Genomic DNA, 18463 nt, shown 5'->3' with positions numbered 1-18463 from the left:
AGTGCCTGTAGCAAACAAGGTATAGTTGTGTAGTATTTATGAAAAGACCTAGACATCTTCCTAAAATTGGATTCCAGTGGAGCTTGTAGAGAAGAGATTCTACCAGAGAGCACATTGAAACCGAAGGGATAAGAGTGGCTGTTAGTCCTTATTTTATGGAAACTATTGGACTTTGAAGTAAGGTATGCTTCTGCTCCCCCCCACAGCCCCTGATAACTTTGTATTATACCTCCGAGATTGCACACTTGCACAATACCATGGAAAGGGCATATTCTCCAGTCCCAGTAATGTAGTACTCCTGCACATTTGTTGACCATCTATTTAGTTGACCAAATTATGTTGAATGAACAGATGTTGATTTTAACAATAGTTGACTTAATTACTAGTTCCTACATATATATATATATATATATATATATATATATATATATATATATATATATATATATATATATATATATCCCAGCCTGATTGTACAGAAGTTAAGGTGCAGTATTACTATCTGGTAGACATGGGTTCAAAACCTGGTTGTGGCACAAATGGGTAGCAGCAGTATCTGCATGGGAAAAAGGCCTGGCAATCTATTTCCATAATATGCCATGAAATGGGGTCTACCCATATGGTTGTCATGAGTAGATTTTGACTTGAGTGCACTTGCTCACTAATTGATATATATATATATATGTTTATATATATATATATATATATATATATATATATATATATATATATATATATATATATATATATAAAAACACACTCTCCAGAGCAAATGCCACACTGCAGTTGTAGCATAAATATAAAACAGCAACACAGTTCAAAGCAGTGAGGTGAACCATGCAAGTCCAAGCTCAGAATTAAATGTTACAAATCAATAATTCCAAAAACTTTGTCTTTATTGCGTGCACATATGGTAAGCGCTTTCACAGAATAGCTTCCTCAGACCATCAGAAACAGTATACCATCATTCAATTCATCCTTAAATACCCTAGTTAAAACAATTATGACATCATATGGCATTAATAATTGATAGTCCAAACTTAAAGCAATACAGCTAAGTGTGGGCCCGTTGTAATCATGGACAAGGACAGTTATTACATGTCCATGAAAGAGATGCTTGTTAATGCTCAGTTTTATACTATCATCCATATCGATGTTGCTACTACCATAGTGAGTAGAATCAAGGCTGTGTTGGATGATTTGATTGAGTGCACTGGTTACCGAGGAACTCTACAAATATCTGGAAGTTAATAAGCCTCTGATACCTTTAATACAAGGCTTCCCTAAAATCCATAAGGATGGGAACAATCCACCAATGAGACCCGTTGTCTCAGGGAGGGGATGGAGCACGGAACCCTTCTCCACATATGAAGAATGATTCTTGCGTCCAGTGATAGATCAGAATCCCATGATCCTGAGAGATACCAAACAATTTTTATTGGATTTATATAATTTTGCTAGTAGGTTGGAATTAGACTCAGATTTGGTTCTAGTCACTTTAGATGTTCAATCCCTTTTCACTGTGATCCCTAACTTGGAAGTGGTAGATTCTGTGAGACGTTATTTAAGTAAACATAGCTCGTATGATGAAAAGTTGATTGACTTGTTGGGTCTCTTCTTAGAAACTATATTGGAAAATAATATATTTTTGTTTGATGATGTACTTTATTTACAATGTGATGGCATGGTTATGGGCACATCCTGTGCCAATAGCTACGCCAACATGTTTTTGGCTTTATGGGAGGAGGAAGTATTATTTCCTCTGGAGATTATTCAAAGATGTGTTTCTTTCTACCGCCGTTTCGTAGATGATGTCTTTTTTATTTGGGTAGGAGACATGGACCTTTTGAAAGGGTTTGTGGAGCATATGAATGGTCTAACTAATTATTTAAAATTCACTATGGTTTCCTCCCCCTCAAGGGTGGTGTACTTAGATGTCTTTGTGGAGAGGTTAGGCAATGGATCCATCAACACGTGTGTTTAGGAAGAAGTGTTATAGAAACACACTTCTACACAGGCAGAGTATGCACTCTAACCATATATTCTGTAATGTGGTGAGAGGACAAGGAATGCGTGTATCAAGACTCAAAAATATATAGGCTATTCATCTGAGTTAATCTGAAGGATAGTCATAAAACGTGGTTATAGTCAACAGGATCTAGACATAGCGTTGTCTGATATAGATTCACTTAGGTTGAGTAGGGCTAGAACCTACTTCTCTAATATGTGGGAAGGAGAAAGAGGTACTGGACCTTTACCAACCTCTGAAATCAGGATACTGATGTTCTATTCTGCAGACAATAAGAAGATATATGAGATCTTTAATAAACATTGGGAGGTCTTGATTACAGATCCTGTCATTAGAGGCATTATTGGCGAACGACCAAAGTTTAGATACAAAAACAAGCTTAATTTGAGAAGGATGCTGTTACCCACATGCTGAGGGTAAGGAAACCTATGGGTTAGGAATTTCCCTTGTGAACAGTGTAACTTTTGTGGTTACATAGATATGACTGGGAGATTTGTACACCCTGATACAGGTATTGAGTATAGTTTTCATTGTTCAGCTAACTGTAATACCCAGCATGTTGTTTATCTTGCAGTATGCACAATCTGTCAATCTTTTTATATTGGGAATACAGATAGACATTTTAAAAATAGAATTAGAGAACACATCTACAATATAAGAACTGGTATGGTCTGTAATGCCTTGGCTAAGCATATGAATTTAACAAGCCAGGATCATGTGTTCAGATTTATGGTAGTGGACTTTATTAAACCCCATTGACATGGGGGAGACATGAGGAACATCACTGAAGAGAGAAAGGTTAAATGGATTATGTGTTTGAGGGCCGATAAAGGCAAGGGACTGAATGAAAGGGCCTCTATTAGACCCTTTCTTAAGTCCAAGAGAATGCATGTTAGATAAATAGTTTTTTAGTTTAGCTATATTTTTGCAGTGTGCATTCAGTGTTTTTAACTTTTTTTAGTATCCTAGTGTTTTACTTTTATACTTAGTTTTATTATCATATATTCTATTTTATATATAGAAAGTTCTTTTGGTATCTGTATATATATATATATATATATATATATATATATATATATATATATATATATATATATATATATATATATATATAGTAATATGTTTGGTTAAGTGTTTTCTAAGCTGTATTGCTTTAAGTTAGGACTATCAATTATTAATGCCATATGATGTCATAATTGTTTTAACTAGGGTATTTAAGGAGGACTTGAATGATGGTATACTGTTTTTGATCGTCTGAGGAAGCTATTCTGTGAAAGCGCTTACCATATGCGCACGCAATAAAGACAACGTTTTTGGAATTATTGATTTGTAACATTTCATTTTGAGCTTGGACTTACATGGTTGTCCTCACTGCTTTGAACTGTGTTGCTGTTTTATGTATATTTGTATGTGTGTGTGTGTGTGTGTGTGTGTGTGTGTGTGTGTGTGTGTGTGTGAGTATATCAACCAGACATATTATCAAAATGTAGTTACATTTTCTTGACTCCCTCCATCAATTAATTCTTTGGGCATTAATAAGTAACAAAACTGACTTAGATGTTGAAAACACTCACCAAAACTACATAGCTCTTTTTTATTGCATGTAACACAAAAACAGTGGCACTACTAGTAATGTGAACACCTCTGAAATTGTAATCGTGAAGCTGCTTTGTATCTGTCAAAGTTCATTTAAAGGAAAATGTAATCCACAGAAGTCTGATTAGTAGTGCATGTTACGCTCTGCTTCCCATCATAATTCCATGTACACGTAACTAAACATAAGACTAGTACAAGACACAAATGGATGCAGTAATTTACATCTGTAAAGACGCAGCAGTGCTAGACATGTAATCTTACAATGAGTAGTGACATTTTAGCCAGAACAGATGATAAAACAAGCTTGCATTTTCTTACCATATTACACTTAGAGGATGATGATGTGACAGCCATTAACAATTTTCTCATATCCTCTGTCTGATCCTGCTTCTTAACAGTAGCATACAAAACAGATCACAGATACCCAGGTCTTCTGCCTAGAAAGTATCTGTACCTTCCATGCTATGCGTCAACAGCATTCTGATCCACAGTAAACCAAGATAATTCAAAATGGCTACATTCTATATTGCAGGTGAAAATAGGAGAGGCAGTGTAGCTCCTATTGAACTGTAGGTTGCCATTTTTCTACATTTTCCATTATCATATTACTTCTCAAACTACTTTGTTGGAGCTGCAACATCGGAGAAAATTTTAACGTCAGAATATCAAATGGAACAGATATGTCTGATGGATAAAGGAAGCACAGTGCCACTAACTGTTACATAAATGTTAGAATGTCACATTCTTAAAATAGGTTGCTGTTAAGTCAAATGATTGAATCTTTCTCCATATATTTTGTGACAAGTGAAGCATCCTTTCACTTCAGTATTGAACCCATTCCATCGAACACTTCTTAAAACTACAGGCTCAAAATTACACAATGTAAATTTCATTTCTGGTGAACAAACAAGTAAAGCACATTAAATTATATGCTTTGAAGAAGTTATTAGACAGTGTAATGTACAAAAATGTGTGATTTTCTTGCCACCTGATGAGTCATGTACTTTTACATGCAACTTGTTTCCCTAACGAGATATGCGCCATACATTAACAGTACTGTGCAAGAACGTATTAGTAAAACTACAGAATTAGTAGCAACATCAGTCTCAGTGTATTGCAAAAAGACACCAATTTTTTGTCTGCCAATACTGCATATCCACGTCTTCCAAATGATGTAGTTTAATTTTAGATGCTGTTTCCATTTTACTCATGTGACATTTGACTGCTTGCACCAGATTTTTCCTTGATGGAAGCTGTACTATTACCTCTGTAGCAACATCACTGACACTGGCCTTTCTCTACTTACCTGGATAATACTGTCCACTACTAACACTGGAAAATCTAGAACAGACACCAGTTAGTGTAAGAAGCACAGGCAATAACATGCATCTTAGCATGGATAACCTCAGAGCTAATGTTGTCAATCTGCATTCTTTCTTGACTGTTGGGGTTCAGTTCTGATCCTCGGAACCGACTCGACTATTATATCAAGCTTGTGCCAAGCAAAAACTCTAAGCTAAGGCTACCCATACTGCCTCTCTTCCCTTTGCCTCAGATCTTGTTTGCTGTGTATAAAATCAGATGCATCAGCCATGCTCTCAGCTAAGTGCTAAACTTTTTTAGATTATATAACTATATTTGTCTAACCTTTTTTGCTTGTTTTCCTTCTTTCTTGCCTTCTAAGGTTGTCGTTAATTGTACGTTAGTTGTGACTGGCTTGTATCTACCCTTTTTCTTACCTTCTAGGTATCCTGACTTAACCATCATTGGTATAGGCCCCTCCTTTCCCTCTACCTACTGGTAATTCTTTGATACCATCACTGTTATCCTTATTTCCCCCCTTTTTTCTTTTACCCTCTTTGTGGGTAATATTGGGTACCATTGTTAGTGTGTGTGTGTGTGTGTGTGTGTGTGTGTGTGTGTGTGTGTGTGTGTGTATATATATATATATATATATATATATATATATATATATATATATATATATATATATAAAACAAAAAAAAACTTTATTCTAAGCTTCTGGTGTCATTTCAAGGGGATCCAGTATCTGACTCCCTGGGATGACATGATCAACAAACCACGATGCTTTGCCAGAGATGGCCTGCACCTGTCGCCCTTGGTATTCCAGATACTGTCTAAGGCTCTTGCCACCCCTATAGTGCCTTTTTCAGGCAAGATTCAAATGACAAATTCACCACCGTAACAGGTACAAGCAAGCAAATTCTGAGGGTAATGCTACTTAATGCTAAAAGTCTAAACTTCAAAATGCACTCACTCGAGGCACTCCTTAAAATGGAGAACATCGACATCTGTGTAGTGACAGAGACCTGGTTCAAGGCTCCAGAGAGCACCCCTGCATTACCAGGCTATGATTCATACCACACCTTTCGGCCACCTAACCTGGACCGAAGCACTAAAGGCAGAGGCTTGTCCATATACATTAAGGATATCCACACCTCCAGGCTAGTTGCTCAGCACACTGCATGCAAGATTATCCAAGTGCAACTAACCCTGGGCAAGACCGCAATCCAAATTGTAGCTTGCTACAGATCCTCCACCATGCCTCAGGATTCCAACTCCTCATTTCTTGATACACTGGAAAATATTAGGGTACAACCTAATACCCTAATAATGGGCGATTTCAACTACCCCACCATTAACTGGGAAAGCTACTCATGTACCAACTCTTGTGCTCAACGTTTTCTGGAATTCATAAATTCCAGTGCCTTGAATCACCTTATCCACACCCCCACCAGGGACAGCAATATCCTAGACCTGGTCATTACCAACATGGACAACCGGTGTTCCACACCAGAGGTCAATTCCTCGTTGGTCAGATCTAACCACAAGCAAATCACCCTAGACATCCACATCCCACCCCACCCCCCATTAGGGAAACCACCATAAAAAATTTCTCCAAAGCCAACTTCACGCTTCTTAAGACAGAAGTGGCAAACTTCACGACACCCATGCTGACGGACAATAGAGTTATGAATGCTGAATCCTATACTATTGCACTTTATAAGCACTTACACGAGTGCATGGATAGTGCAATCCATAACAGAACCAATAACAGAAGCCAATCTGGTGGTCCCCTGCTATAAAAAAACTCTACAACAGAAGAAAGAAACTGTTGCAAAAAATGAGTAAAATCCCATGACTGGAGGAACTCCTTGGTCAGCCTCAGTAAGAACCTGTGATCCCTCATAAAATCCTCCAAAGCTAGTTACGAAAACAAAATTGCCACTGATTCTAAAGACAGCCACAAAGCATTCTATAGCTATGTCAAGAATCTCAATGGCAACACTCAGATCTGTTCTGAGTTACAGCACAATGGCACTAAATATACAGAACCAACTGATATTGCCAACATCCTGGCAGATGGGTTCAGTGCTAACTTTACCCTCTCTCATCCCCTAAAGGGCCCATCTCTATACCGGAAGAATGCAAAGTTCCTGTAATCACAGCTGCACAGGTAAAAAACACACTCTCCAAAGCCAAGAACACAGCATCCATGGGACCTGACAACATCCCAGGCTCCGTTCTGTATGAACTACAGAACGAACTGGCACCCCACCTAAGTACAATGTTCAATCATAGCCTCACCTCTGGCTTTGTGCCCACTGAATGGCGCATAGCAACGGTTGTCCCACTCCACAAAGGGGGGCCACCATGGACCCAGGGAACTACTGCCCCATTAGCCTGACAAGCCTGGTCTGCAAGGCTATGGAAGGTATCATCATGGAACCTATAAACAATGACATTGGTAATCTCCAAACTCTGGACCCTACCCAGTTCGGGTTTGTAAAAGGCAGATCATGTCTCCTAAACCTGATAGACTTCTTTGAAGCCGTCACCAAAGCCGTAGATGAGGGTAAGATGGTTCACACAGCCTATCTAGATTGCACCAAAGCTTTCGACACCATCCCCCACTCTGGAATTAGAGATAAACTCACTAAACTAGGTATAAATCCCTATGTCACAAGATGGGTTGCCAACTGGATCACTGACAGAAATCCCAATCCCTCTGAGCTACATGCTCGACGGACCTAAATCTTGTCACCACAATAAACAGAACATGCTGGAGGGATAGATTCCTGTCCCAGAGACTTCCCATACTCTGGAACAAACTACCTGTCTATATCAAACAAAGCTCCTCATTAGCACTCTTCAAGAAGAATCTTGATGATTGGATGGGAGATAGGAAATTCACCCCGGGGATCACTTCTTTGGCTCTGCTTGACAGGGGCATAGGAAAATAATTTTATTGGGTTGCAAAGCCAGGGTACATTTTGGCTAGGGTTATATAGGCCCTAGGGCCAATAGCCTAGTACCTACCTATGAACTTCTTGTTTTTCTTTGGTGTTTGTGTCGTGTGTGTGTGTGTGTGTCTGTGCACATGCCTTTTTCTGGCTTGAAAATGGCAGAAAAGCAGAAGGGAATCACAGGGTTCAAACAGTGTAGGGACTGTGGCAGAAAGATTTCCAGTCCCAATGGGCATCTTTCATGCATTTACAGCTTGGGTGTCCCTCATCTTGAGATACAAACTCCATGTTAATTCTGCAAGGGTTTCAGTGCTCGCACCCTTGCAGAGAGACAAAACAAACTCATTCTTAAAGGATTACCAAAATGCCCATTCAGTGAAGCTTTATCTGAGGCAGAGGCAGTGACATCTAAATCTTCTGGGACAGATTCAAAGAAAAGGAGCCATTCAGTACCATCATCTCCCAAGGTACACAAATCTAAGACTCCAAAGTCTCAGGTTCTGACTCATCCATTGGAACCAAACCCTATAGTTCCAAAAACTACACTGACTCCTGGTGTGGCACCAAAACCTGTAAAATCCCCCACGGTGCCTTGTATTATTGAGATTACCCAGACTCCTGTTTTGCTGATCTTGTCTTCAGTACAGACAACCTCCCTAGCACCAACAATAGTCTCCTCAAATATTTCAGTTCCATCTTCCCCTGCCAACCGAATTTCTGTTCAGCAGACCACAGTGCCGAAGGTTGAGATACTAAGTACCCCCAGGACTAGATACTCCCCATCTGTAGACCCCCTTTTTGGGTCAGCAGTTAAGTTCTTTTGTAGATAGACCAGAATCGCCCTCAGGGATGTCCATCCGTTCCTCCAGGAGTCTTTCACAACTGGACGCGGTTAGATTGGTAGATCAGCTCTTGGCAGCCAGTGATCTTCCTGCTCCCTGTCAGACCTCCCTCTCTCCCGGAGCAGAGGTTTACTCTCCCAGGACTCCCATATATCTTCCTCCTTCAACCTCTGAGCAGGTCTTGGAGCCCAATATTTTGATGTTCCTGGTGCCAACTACCTCAATACCAATGGTGGATCTCACCTTGGTACCGTAACCAACTCTGTGGTCTTTGGCTCCATCAGAGCTGTCACACCCATGGGACCGTGAGTTGGCTGCCAGCTCCGGGATCCCTGGATCGGCTCCGATTTTTTCTACGGTTCCTGGTGCTGTGGCAGTTACAAGTCCCTCTCGCAACTCCTACTCTGGGAGCTGGCTCATTGGAGTGGGGTGTGACCCCGGTTCTGAGGTTGCCTTTCTTGGTTCTAGTCTCCCATCCCTCTTTGGATGGGCCTGCCTTCCAGATTATGGAGAGACCCCTAGGCTCAGCAGGCTCACAGTTAGCACCATCCCCAGCGAAATGTCACATTTTTGTATCCTCTGTCTGTCTCAGTCTGCTATCTTAGGGCAGCAGGCACAAGAGCAGAAAGTTATCCTAGTGCAGGGTCCCCTCTCTTCAGAGTCCTCCTCAGATCTCCCCCCTGAGAAGCCACCCCATAAAAGATAAGAGGAAGCACTTGGATTCCCCAGAAGAATCAGTCACTGAAGATACAGATTTCGATGAAGGGGAAGGGTTCTGGAGATTCTGAAACATAGGGGTGATTGGAAGTCCTCAAACCCATCCTCCGAGGAATCAGTCTTCTTACAGACTTTTCACGTCTGGCCCTCTACTTCTTGTGTGACCTCGTGAAGCATGTGTAGAAGGCTCCTGACACCATAGAGCCAATTCCCCAGAGACTGTTCTAAATTCTCTCAACCCTAGACATTCAGCCCCATTGGTCAAAAGGTCTAGCAATGGATACCATGGTGGTGGCAGCAGCCACAAAAAAGGAACTCGCCTAGGACAATTCAACTGTCCATCCTCCAAACTGAGAGTCTCGGATGATGGACAGATTTGGGAAACTGGTCTTTGCTCCAACAGCCTTCACTATCCGGTCCTTGAACTTCTTGGCACACTTCACCCGACTTCAAAGGGATCTGAAAACTGAGCTTTCAGATACCTTGGCAGGAGCAGTGTCTGACAAGGTCCAGAATAAGGTTGCCTTGCAGCTTGCTACCCTAGAGTCAGTCTCCAACTCGTCTATGCAGCTTATTGCACATACAGCCAAAGGGATGTCCAGGGCAGCAGGTACAGACGTTGCCATTAGAAGCCACACCTGGATGTCCTTGTGTGATTTTGTGGATCCCCTTAAATTGTGCTGGCAAGCAGCATTGTGGATTATTTGTGCTGCTTTAAATTATCACGTATATTTACTATTCATAGTACAACATCAGATAAGAAGTAACCCCCCCCCCATTTTAATCTTTCTTGACAGAAGGTATAGCTGTTTTCTTGATTAAGCACTTAGGCATTCATAATGAGGTATGCAGAGCTGTTCTTAAGTCAGTGCTATACTATTAAAGTACTGCTTATTGATTTAATGTATGTGTTTTCCAGCTTCTTTATTTACACAGAAATGATTCTTCAGGTGATTTGTCCCTCCTGTATTTCCTAAGTCACCATTTCTGAATTATATTTCAAAAGTGTCCACTTTCAAAAACATCTCTTATTACAAGATTACTTCATTGAAGACTTAGGGCCAGATTCCAAAAGACTTGCTTTCAGTGTAAATGACTTGCGCCTCTGTAGGTCTGCCATATAGAAAGGCCTTACACTGGAGTAAGTCACTTACACCGAAAGCAAGTCTTTTGGAATCTGGCCCTTATAGACACCTTTGAGATACAGAGCTTCAGAATTTTGAGGGTTCCTTTACTAAATTATCAACACTGAGTGACCTTCTTGGATGCATCTGCATTCATTGTTTTGCCACCTACCAAAAACTTTTATCTAGATATTTTGTTAGAAATATCCACTTTGAATCCATGCAATAATAATCAGCTCTGCGTATCTTACAACAGTTTTTCATATATGTGTCTTCTGATCATGGCAGTTTTTCAAACTGTATTTTCCATCTCATGACAGTTCACATGTTGATTTAATTTCATTTATTTCACCTATTGGTTTTTACCTTTTGTCTTTACTATTAAGGTAGCTTAAGTGAGGACTATATAATTATTTACTATATTCCATTTGTGCTTTTTTTGTGCTGATTTGATCAAATCGTGACATTTCTTAAGAATGGTTCTTACAAATAAGAATTCACTTATATGCATTGTGGTAATTATTTACATGTGTAGAAATACAGGATAACCCTGTCTGAAGTTGTAAAGCCCTATATTAAAAGCTGAATAGAGTTTTTCTAAATATTCTGTTAGTAAAAGTAGTAAACTACCATTTGTTCTTTCACTCTCCCATCCCCCCAAAAAAGCACAAACATCCCAACCAAGTTTTCTTTTTAAATTATGAACTATTTTGTCGCAATTTCTGTAATTTATACTTTCAATCACTTTTCCCATGTATTTCATAGATAATTTGTAACACACAATTGAATTATTGCACACATTCATTACAGCATTATTACTATCAAGTTCAAGTACCTTCCTTATCAAAAGGTCATATGCATGGGGCCCCGCCAAGTGACAAGGGTTGAAAGCCCTCACTGTGCTGTGGCAGTGTCTCTGTTTCACAGTTTGGGTTGTTCAGCAATTGTCTTGCCCTACTAATTTGTAACTTCTGCCAGATAGCTATGGCTGCCTGCCTTTTACATGTGTGGCATTTTCCACTCCGATCAGAGCCTTTCATTTAATACCTCTTATAGCTTTCCTTTCCATGCTGCAGAAGCCATGCTGCCTGAATCTCCCCCTTTTCATGCAATAAACTTTCCACTCCATCTCCTTATTTCTTCCATGTCAACAGGGATGGGGAGTGGGGTGCTTCCTTCACCCCTCAGGGAAAAGACCATGCTGAAATATGCATTTCTTCTCCCCATTCCAGTCTCTTGTGAGACCATGCTGCCCACCTTCCCTTTTTCACAGCTGACCTCCCTTTGACCTTAGTCTCTTGGTTTTCCACAGGACCTCTGTAATGAGCGCAGGGTTAACATGAGGAAGGACCTCTATCCTTCTTCCTTCTTCTGGCAATTATTCACAGTGGATGGAGGGAGTGAGCAAAGGCTTGTCCGATTCTCTTGCTGAAACAGAGAGATCAGGATAGTTGACCCTTGGGAATATGTAGCCTTTCTTACTTGCCTGGCTGTTCCTGCAGTGAGCATTCCCTACCTGTGCTAACTTGTCCTAACTCCATTTCACCCTCCCTGGTTGAGCTTGCCATATCATCCGCAGCCCTCACCTTTGCCTTTCTCCACTTAACAGGCCTGTAAGCAGGGCCTGGAGGAAATAGTGGAGAGGAAAGAGAAGTTCAGGACAAAAAATTTTTCTCTAAAGTTTAACCTAGTCATGTCAGTACACCATGATTAGATGTGAAAGCATCACAAAGCACTGAAAGCTCACCACCATAACATTTGTGCAGTTTCTGAGTGAAAATACCTATGGTATTGGTGTGTGTGTGTGTGCGCTTGCAAGCATGCATGCTTGTGCATACACTAGCACATCTGGCTGTCTTTGTTTGCATTGGGGTGGCTGTCCCATGTGGTTATACTAAGTTGTCAGACTGGCATGAAAGTTTAATGAAACACAGTGTTTTGCTTTTATATGTAACTAACCCATTCAGAGAAAAACTGAGATTTTGGCTTTGTCACTTTGGGTAATCCCACTTTAAGAATTGTGTATGAATTTGTGTGTTATGGTAATGTATGCATGTAAATGAAAAAATATGTTCTTGGCAGCATAATGTAAAAATGGAGTAACATCATTGTTAACATAACTGTCATCTGTGATACATTGCAGTAAGTAAAAAAAATTGCATGCTTCAGAAATGAGTGTAGTAAGTAAAAAAAAAAATTGTATGCTTAAGAAATGAGCTTTAGATCTCTGGATACAAATGCTTACCAGACAGTTTTTTCAATATGTGGCTCCTAACCAGAGCTATGAAGACACAGAAATTAATACTCTCTGTAGCAAGAGCAAAATTACTTTGGTCCTAACATGTTGATATTCCATTTTTTCAGTTTATATAAATTGATTACTTTGATTGTTTTATTATGTATTGAGGAAATAATAGTAGCATGTAATAAATGAGTTGTTTGATTTGCCTGCAAATTGGTGAAGGTCAGGCCATATTATTTTGAGAGAGAAATGTAAAATCTCTTCCTTTATACCATGCTAGTAATAGACTGTTTCAGGCAGTGTGACTGTAATAAAAAGTACATATAAACTGAGCATAATGACAAATAAACCAATAAAGTTGTATTCTTTTAACTTGTCTGTTATCTTTTGCAGGACAAGAAACTGATCAAAGCACTCTTTGATGTTCTGGCACATCCTCAAAACTATTTCAAGTATACAGCCCAAGAATCTAAAGAAATGTTTCCAAGGTCTTTTATTAAGCTTCTGCGTTCTAAGGTTTCTCGATTTCTACGACCGTATAAGTAGTGCTTCACTGGCATGCAGTCTGGGCTCCTGATAAATATTTTTGTCCACCACAATAGAGACATTCGCCTTCCTCAGAGCTATGAACATTGTTTTGTTTTGTTTTTGAATTTTTGTATTTGAAGAGAAATATATTAATATTTTATAATCTGCAAGAGACGATATTCTGGATAGAATTTGCTTTACAAAAGCACATGTGGATTTTTGGGTGCATTAGGTTTAACCTTCAGACTGGTACACATTTTTTATTTTCACTTTAAAATGTGTTTTTTGATATGAACTGTGTATGCAATTTAAAATTTTCCATGTTTCAGAGAGGTTTCTGGTACATGCAGCACATATTAGACAAGACTAATTACATGAACTACATGTGAGCCAGAAGGATTACTAAATATGCATATGTTATGCAACTAATATTTGGAATATTCTAATTGCACTTGAATTTTTATTTTTTAAATGTTAAATTAAATTTGTATTAGTCTCATTTTTATAATGTCAAAAAAAAACTGCCACCATTCAATTAAAGCCAAAAATGTGAGTAGAAGATACAAGTATCAGATTATTTGTCCTTCAAGCATATAACTTGTTTGTCCTTTGACTTCTGTTTTGTTTAACAGTATTAACAAGGCAAAAGAGTGTATTTATTGGGCTTGCGTTTGCTCACAGTGTAAGCAGATCTTTCAGAGCTGCACAAAATAAGCAGCACTGAATATAGTTCAAATATTTCATGCAGTGATGTGTGGCATGAGAGAACAGTACCTCAGCTGACACTTCTGCCTGGAGAAGTGAGTGATTCCCTGTTTTAATATGTTATGATATTTAGTCCTATTGAACCATCATTTATTCTGTTTGTAGTTCACATACAAGGAGTCATATAATACCACTTATTACCATCATTAAGTAGTGCCTGAAATTAAGAATAATAAGAAGAATAAAGGCAGTGTGTAAGGGAAGTGTAGAGAACACTAACAGAGCCAGAAGTTTCCAGCACAATTGATCAGCTGAATTACAGCAACAAACTAATTTGTATGCTATCTCCTTTGCAACACTATTCAAAGACAGTACTTCTCTGAGGGAAAATATAAGTGAGCCCAAGCCAGAATTATAAGTATCATAATTATAAGTCTTGCAGTTGTGAACAAGGAAGTAATTATTCTTAACCCTAGCAAAATTTTGGGGTAAGAATAATTTATTAAGAGGTAAGAGGGAACAGCTCCACAGAGAAAACAACTATTGAAAAGCTACTTTCAACTTATTCAAACCGGTGGGCTTTTGATTATTCTGTTCACAGTTTGAGTGCAATAAGGTATACCCTACCAGTTTGTTATTGGTAGGAAGGATTAGTTTCTAACACGAGAATGTACCAGATGAGTAGTAGCCTTATAACATAATCTGTATGCGGCAAGGCAGGAAAAAGATTGAAAAATAAGGAATTCAAGAACTCCTTAAAGATTTATGATAGCTTCCACAGAAACACTGTGCATCTTGAGTCCATGGGGATAATTTGCTTTCCGTATGACTATTCACCAATTATTATTGCGTATTTCCATTAAGGGTGGAATTATGGTATTATGAGGCAGTGTGTGAAAGAACGATTGTTTTTCAAACATGTTTCTAAAGAATATTATCAGTATCCATACTACTGCTATGTCCCTTAGTGACCATTTTAAGGGCTCTAAATCAAATTGCTAAACACGAAAAGTATAATTCATGAAACAGTAAAAGTGAAAACAGTGAACTTGTACAGTATGTACTGTGTGTGTGTGTGTGTGTGTGTGTGTATATATATATATATATATATATATATATATATGTGTGTGTGTGTGTGTGTGTGTATGTATGTATGTATGTATATATTTATATATATTTTTTCTGCCCCACCATGCCTCTCTTGTTGGGGGCTTTGCACATACCCTTCCACCTAAATAACATTTTTTTTTGGTTAATAGTTTGGCTCTACTGGTCAAAAGCAACACTTGGTATATGAATAGGGCAATGAAAGCATTTGCATTCCCTGACAAATTATAAGATTGATTGGGAGGATATATGAGAGAGACAAAATTAAAGTGAGGGGTCCTCTCTGATAACTTCTGCGTGAGCGGAGGAACCTGGCAGGAGTGTCCTGTTTTATCTGTTGTTACTTGCGTTATGTTGAGAACCATTGGCAAAGAAAATAAGGGACTCAGAAATTCAAGGATAAAATTGGCATTGTAGTCAAGAAAGGTTGGCTTTATTTACATGTTATATTTTATACCTGATAAAACCAGAAAAAGATATTTCAGTGTTGTGGAACATTCTAAAACAGTTTCAAGTCTTCTCTGGATACAAAATGAATGAATATAAAACAAAGGCAATAGCTGTGAACAATGTACTCACACAAGAATTGGTTTTAGTAATGCCTGTATCTATGGGGACACAATAAAATGAAGTACTTAGAAGTGCAGATTAAAAATGATTCTGTTATAACAGCTAAGGATATGTGGGATGAGATTAAACAAAAGATAATACAAAAGCTGAGAGCTTAGAAGCTCTGGTTTATGGATATGGATAGCAAGATTCAAGCAGTGAAAATGTTTTTAGTCCTTTTAGTTTTATACGCAGGTCAGACATATTTTTATCAACCAGAGGAGAAATTGTGGATAGCAGTTAGTAAATAGTTGAAGGATTTTATTTGGGAGGGGAAGAGGGTAAAAGTCAAGTGGGATAAGGTAATCCTTCCAATAGAACAAGGTGGTTTTGGATTACTTGATTTGAAGGGGTATTTTAGAGGTTCACAGTTAAGGCTCCTACACATAGCACAGTCAGGGCAATTGCATCTGTATTGTGTTGTCTTATACCTGGGCTCCAAACCAGCCATTTTGCATTAAGAAGGTGTTTTCTGTACTCTTGTGGCAGAAGTATGCTGGTCTAAACATGTCTGAGTTGGGGATTGCTGGTCGAACGCTTATCTTGTGCTTTCCTGATAATTAGCTTAAAACCTTTATATAACCCTCATGTTTGTGTGGGTTTTGGCTTAATTACTCAGAGCTGCTCATCGTTTGGCAGAGAGTACAATTGAATCTGCTTACAATTAAGGCAATCCTCTGCTAGGAAGGTGAAAATAAGTATTATTTTGCACTATTATTGATAATTGTGATTGCATTTTATTAGTTACCTATAATATTTGCTGCACTTTAAATAAAAAAAATGTACTGTTCTCTTACTGCTTTAAGAACTTATTACATTAAATTAGATAGTCAGGGCTATTGTATATAGATCGTGTGGTCTTCTTACCCTTGGGCTCCAAACCAGACATTTTACATTAAGAAGGTTTTTTTTTTCTGCACTCTTGTGGTAGAAATGTGCTGATCTAAACCTATCTGAGTTGGGAATTGCTGGTGGAAGCGTTATTGTGTGCTTTCCTGATTTGTAGTTAGCTTGAAACCTGTTCCTTTTTGGCTGTATATAGCCTTGCATTTGAGCGAAGCTACTGTGTGCACAGCGGTGTTCAGCAGTGTGCTGTATAGATGCATACATCTTGAAGATAAAATTTCCCTAGAATAACTGTCACTGAAACCATACCTAGCCCCCAGCTGCTGTAGGAGCAACTAAGTTATCTGCTTGTTATCTGATTAGTATTACTTTGTTTTTTAAAATTAGACTACACAAGTAAAGTTCTCACTTTTAGTCTGTGAGCTACCAGCACAGTCCAGTCTAATTAGTCCATTCCTCTCCCTGATAAAACCCTCAGTAAGAGCCTGAAATCATGGATGGGCAGTTTCCTACCATCTCTGTGCCAGCCTGATGGACATGGGCATCCAGAGGCAATGTAACTATTGTCTCGTGTAAACTGAGAACCACTTAATCGTGAAACAAAATAATACTATATGTGAGAGATGTAGTTAAACTATGATGGCAATACTCCTAACATTCAGACAATCTGAATGCTAAACTGGTTGTCAGCACAGACACACATCACTTCCTACACTAAATAAGGATTTGACACATAAACCCACATATGCGGAAGTACTCACTAGTAAGTTGCCAAAAACTCAAAAGCCTCCAAAACGCTTCCTTCAGAAAACACATACACACAACAAAACAAACAGCAGCCACAACACATAATACACACACCAGTGTCTTAACAAACAAGCCCCTAAGGAGAAACACAGCAAAACATAACATACTGATCATAGAAGACTCGATAGTGAGATACACAATATCCCCCTAACCAGGCTGGATAAAGAGAATGTTACAGTTAGCTGCCTGTCAGGTGCCAGGATCCGTCAGATCACACAAGCACTCAAGTCACTCAATGACTTTGTCATAGTCTATGTGAGTGTGAATGACCTGGGATGTACCTCTCTGGACTATATAAAGAGAGACATGATTGAGCTCTCAGATTATATGTCACAGGCAGGTATGAGTCTAGCCTTGAGCAGCATTCTACCAAGGTTGATGCTAGAATACAAACAAAAATTGATTGACTTTAACAGTTGGCTTAACTATTGGTGCATGTCCAAGGGGATCCAGTAATTGTCAACATGGGAGGTCAAGATCGGCAGTCCACGCTATTTCAACAGAGATGGTCTGCACCTGTCTCCTCAAGGCTTTTGGATACTGGCAAAGGCTTTATCCACCCCTTAGTGTCTTTTTAGGCAGTGTCAAAGTAATCAACCTCCCAGTCTAACAAAATCTTTTCTTGATAAGCTACAGATAGCGCTGCTCACTGCTGGCAGTCTAAACAAGAAACTGCACTCCCCAGAAGCACTCAGCATGGAAAATGCTGACATCTGTGCAGTCACTGAGACAAAGGGTCAAAGCTGTGAAAAGCACCCTGTCAGTGCAAGGCTACAACACCTTCCATATGTTCAGACCACCAACTGAGCAGTAAAGAACCAAAGAAGGAGTTGTATCCGTCTTCATAAAGGATAAGTACACCCCAAGACTGGTTAAACAGTACAGCTCTCTCAAGCTACTTCATGTCCTTCTAACCCTAGACAAAATTCCCTACCACATCATCACTATAGGTCCTCCACCATTAACCAGAAAAAACATGTCATATACCTGGACGTACTGGAGTCACTCGTCATGCAGCTCAATACCTTACTCATGGGTAATTT

General features: G+C 39.1%; 1 protein-coding gene across 1 annotated transcript in view; it reads left to right on the top strand.

Annotated features, from left to right (window-relative positions):
- Window positions 1-13907, top strand: part of SCUBE1 (signal peptide, CUB domain and EGF like domain containing 1) — a 4299807-nt gene extending 4285900 nt beyond the window's left edge. Inside the window, exon 23 of the mRNA XM_044087300.1 lies at window positions 13212-13907. Coding sequence (XP_043943235.1) covers window positions 13212-13364 — 153 coding nt within the window. The 3' untranslated portion in view covers window positions 13365-13907. The remainder of the gene's footprint in view (window positions 1-13211) is intronic.
- The last annotated feature ends 4556 nt before the right edge of the window (window positions 13908-18463 follow it).

The sequence above is a fragment of the Protopterus annectens genome, chromosome 11.part0 (assembly GCF_019279795.1).
Source record: "Protopterus annectens isolate FY-2018-M chromosome 11.part0, PAN1.0, whole genome shotgun sequence".
Taxonomy (NCBI): domain Eukaryota; kingdom Metazoa; phylum Chordata; order Ceratodontiformes; family Protopteridae; genus Protopterus; species Protopterus annectens.
The sequence above is the reverse complement of the archived record's forward strand: the minus strand, read 5'-3'. Positions and strand labels throughout refer to the sequence as shown.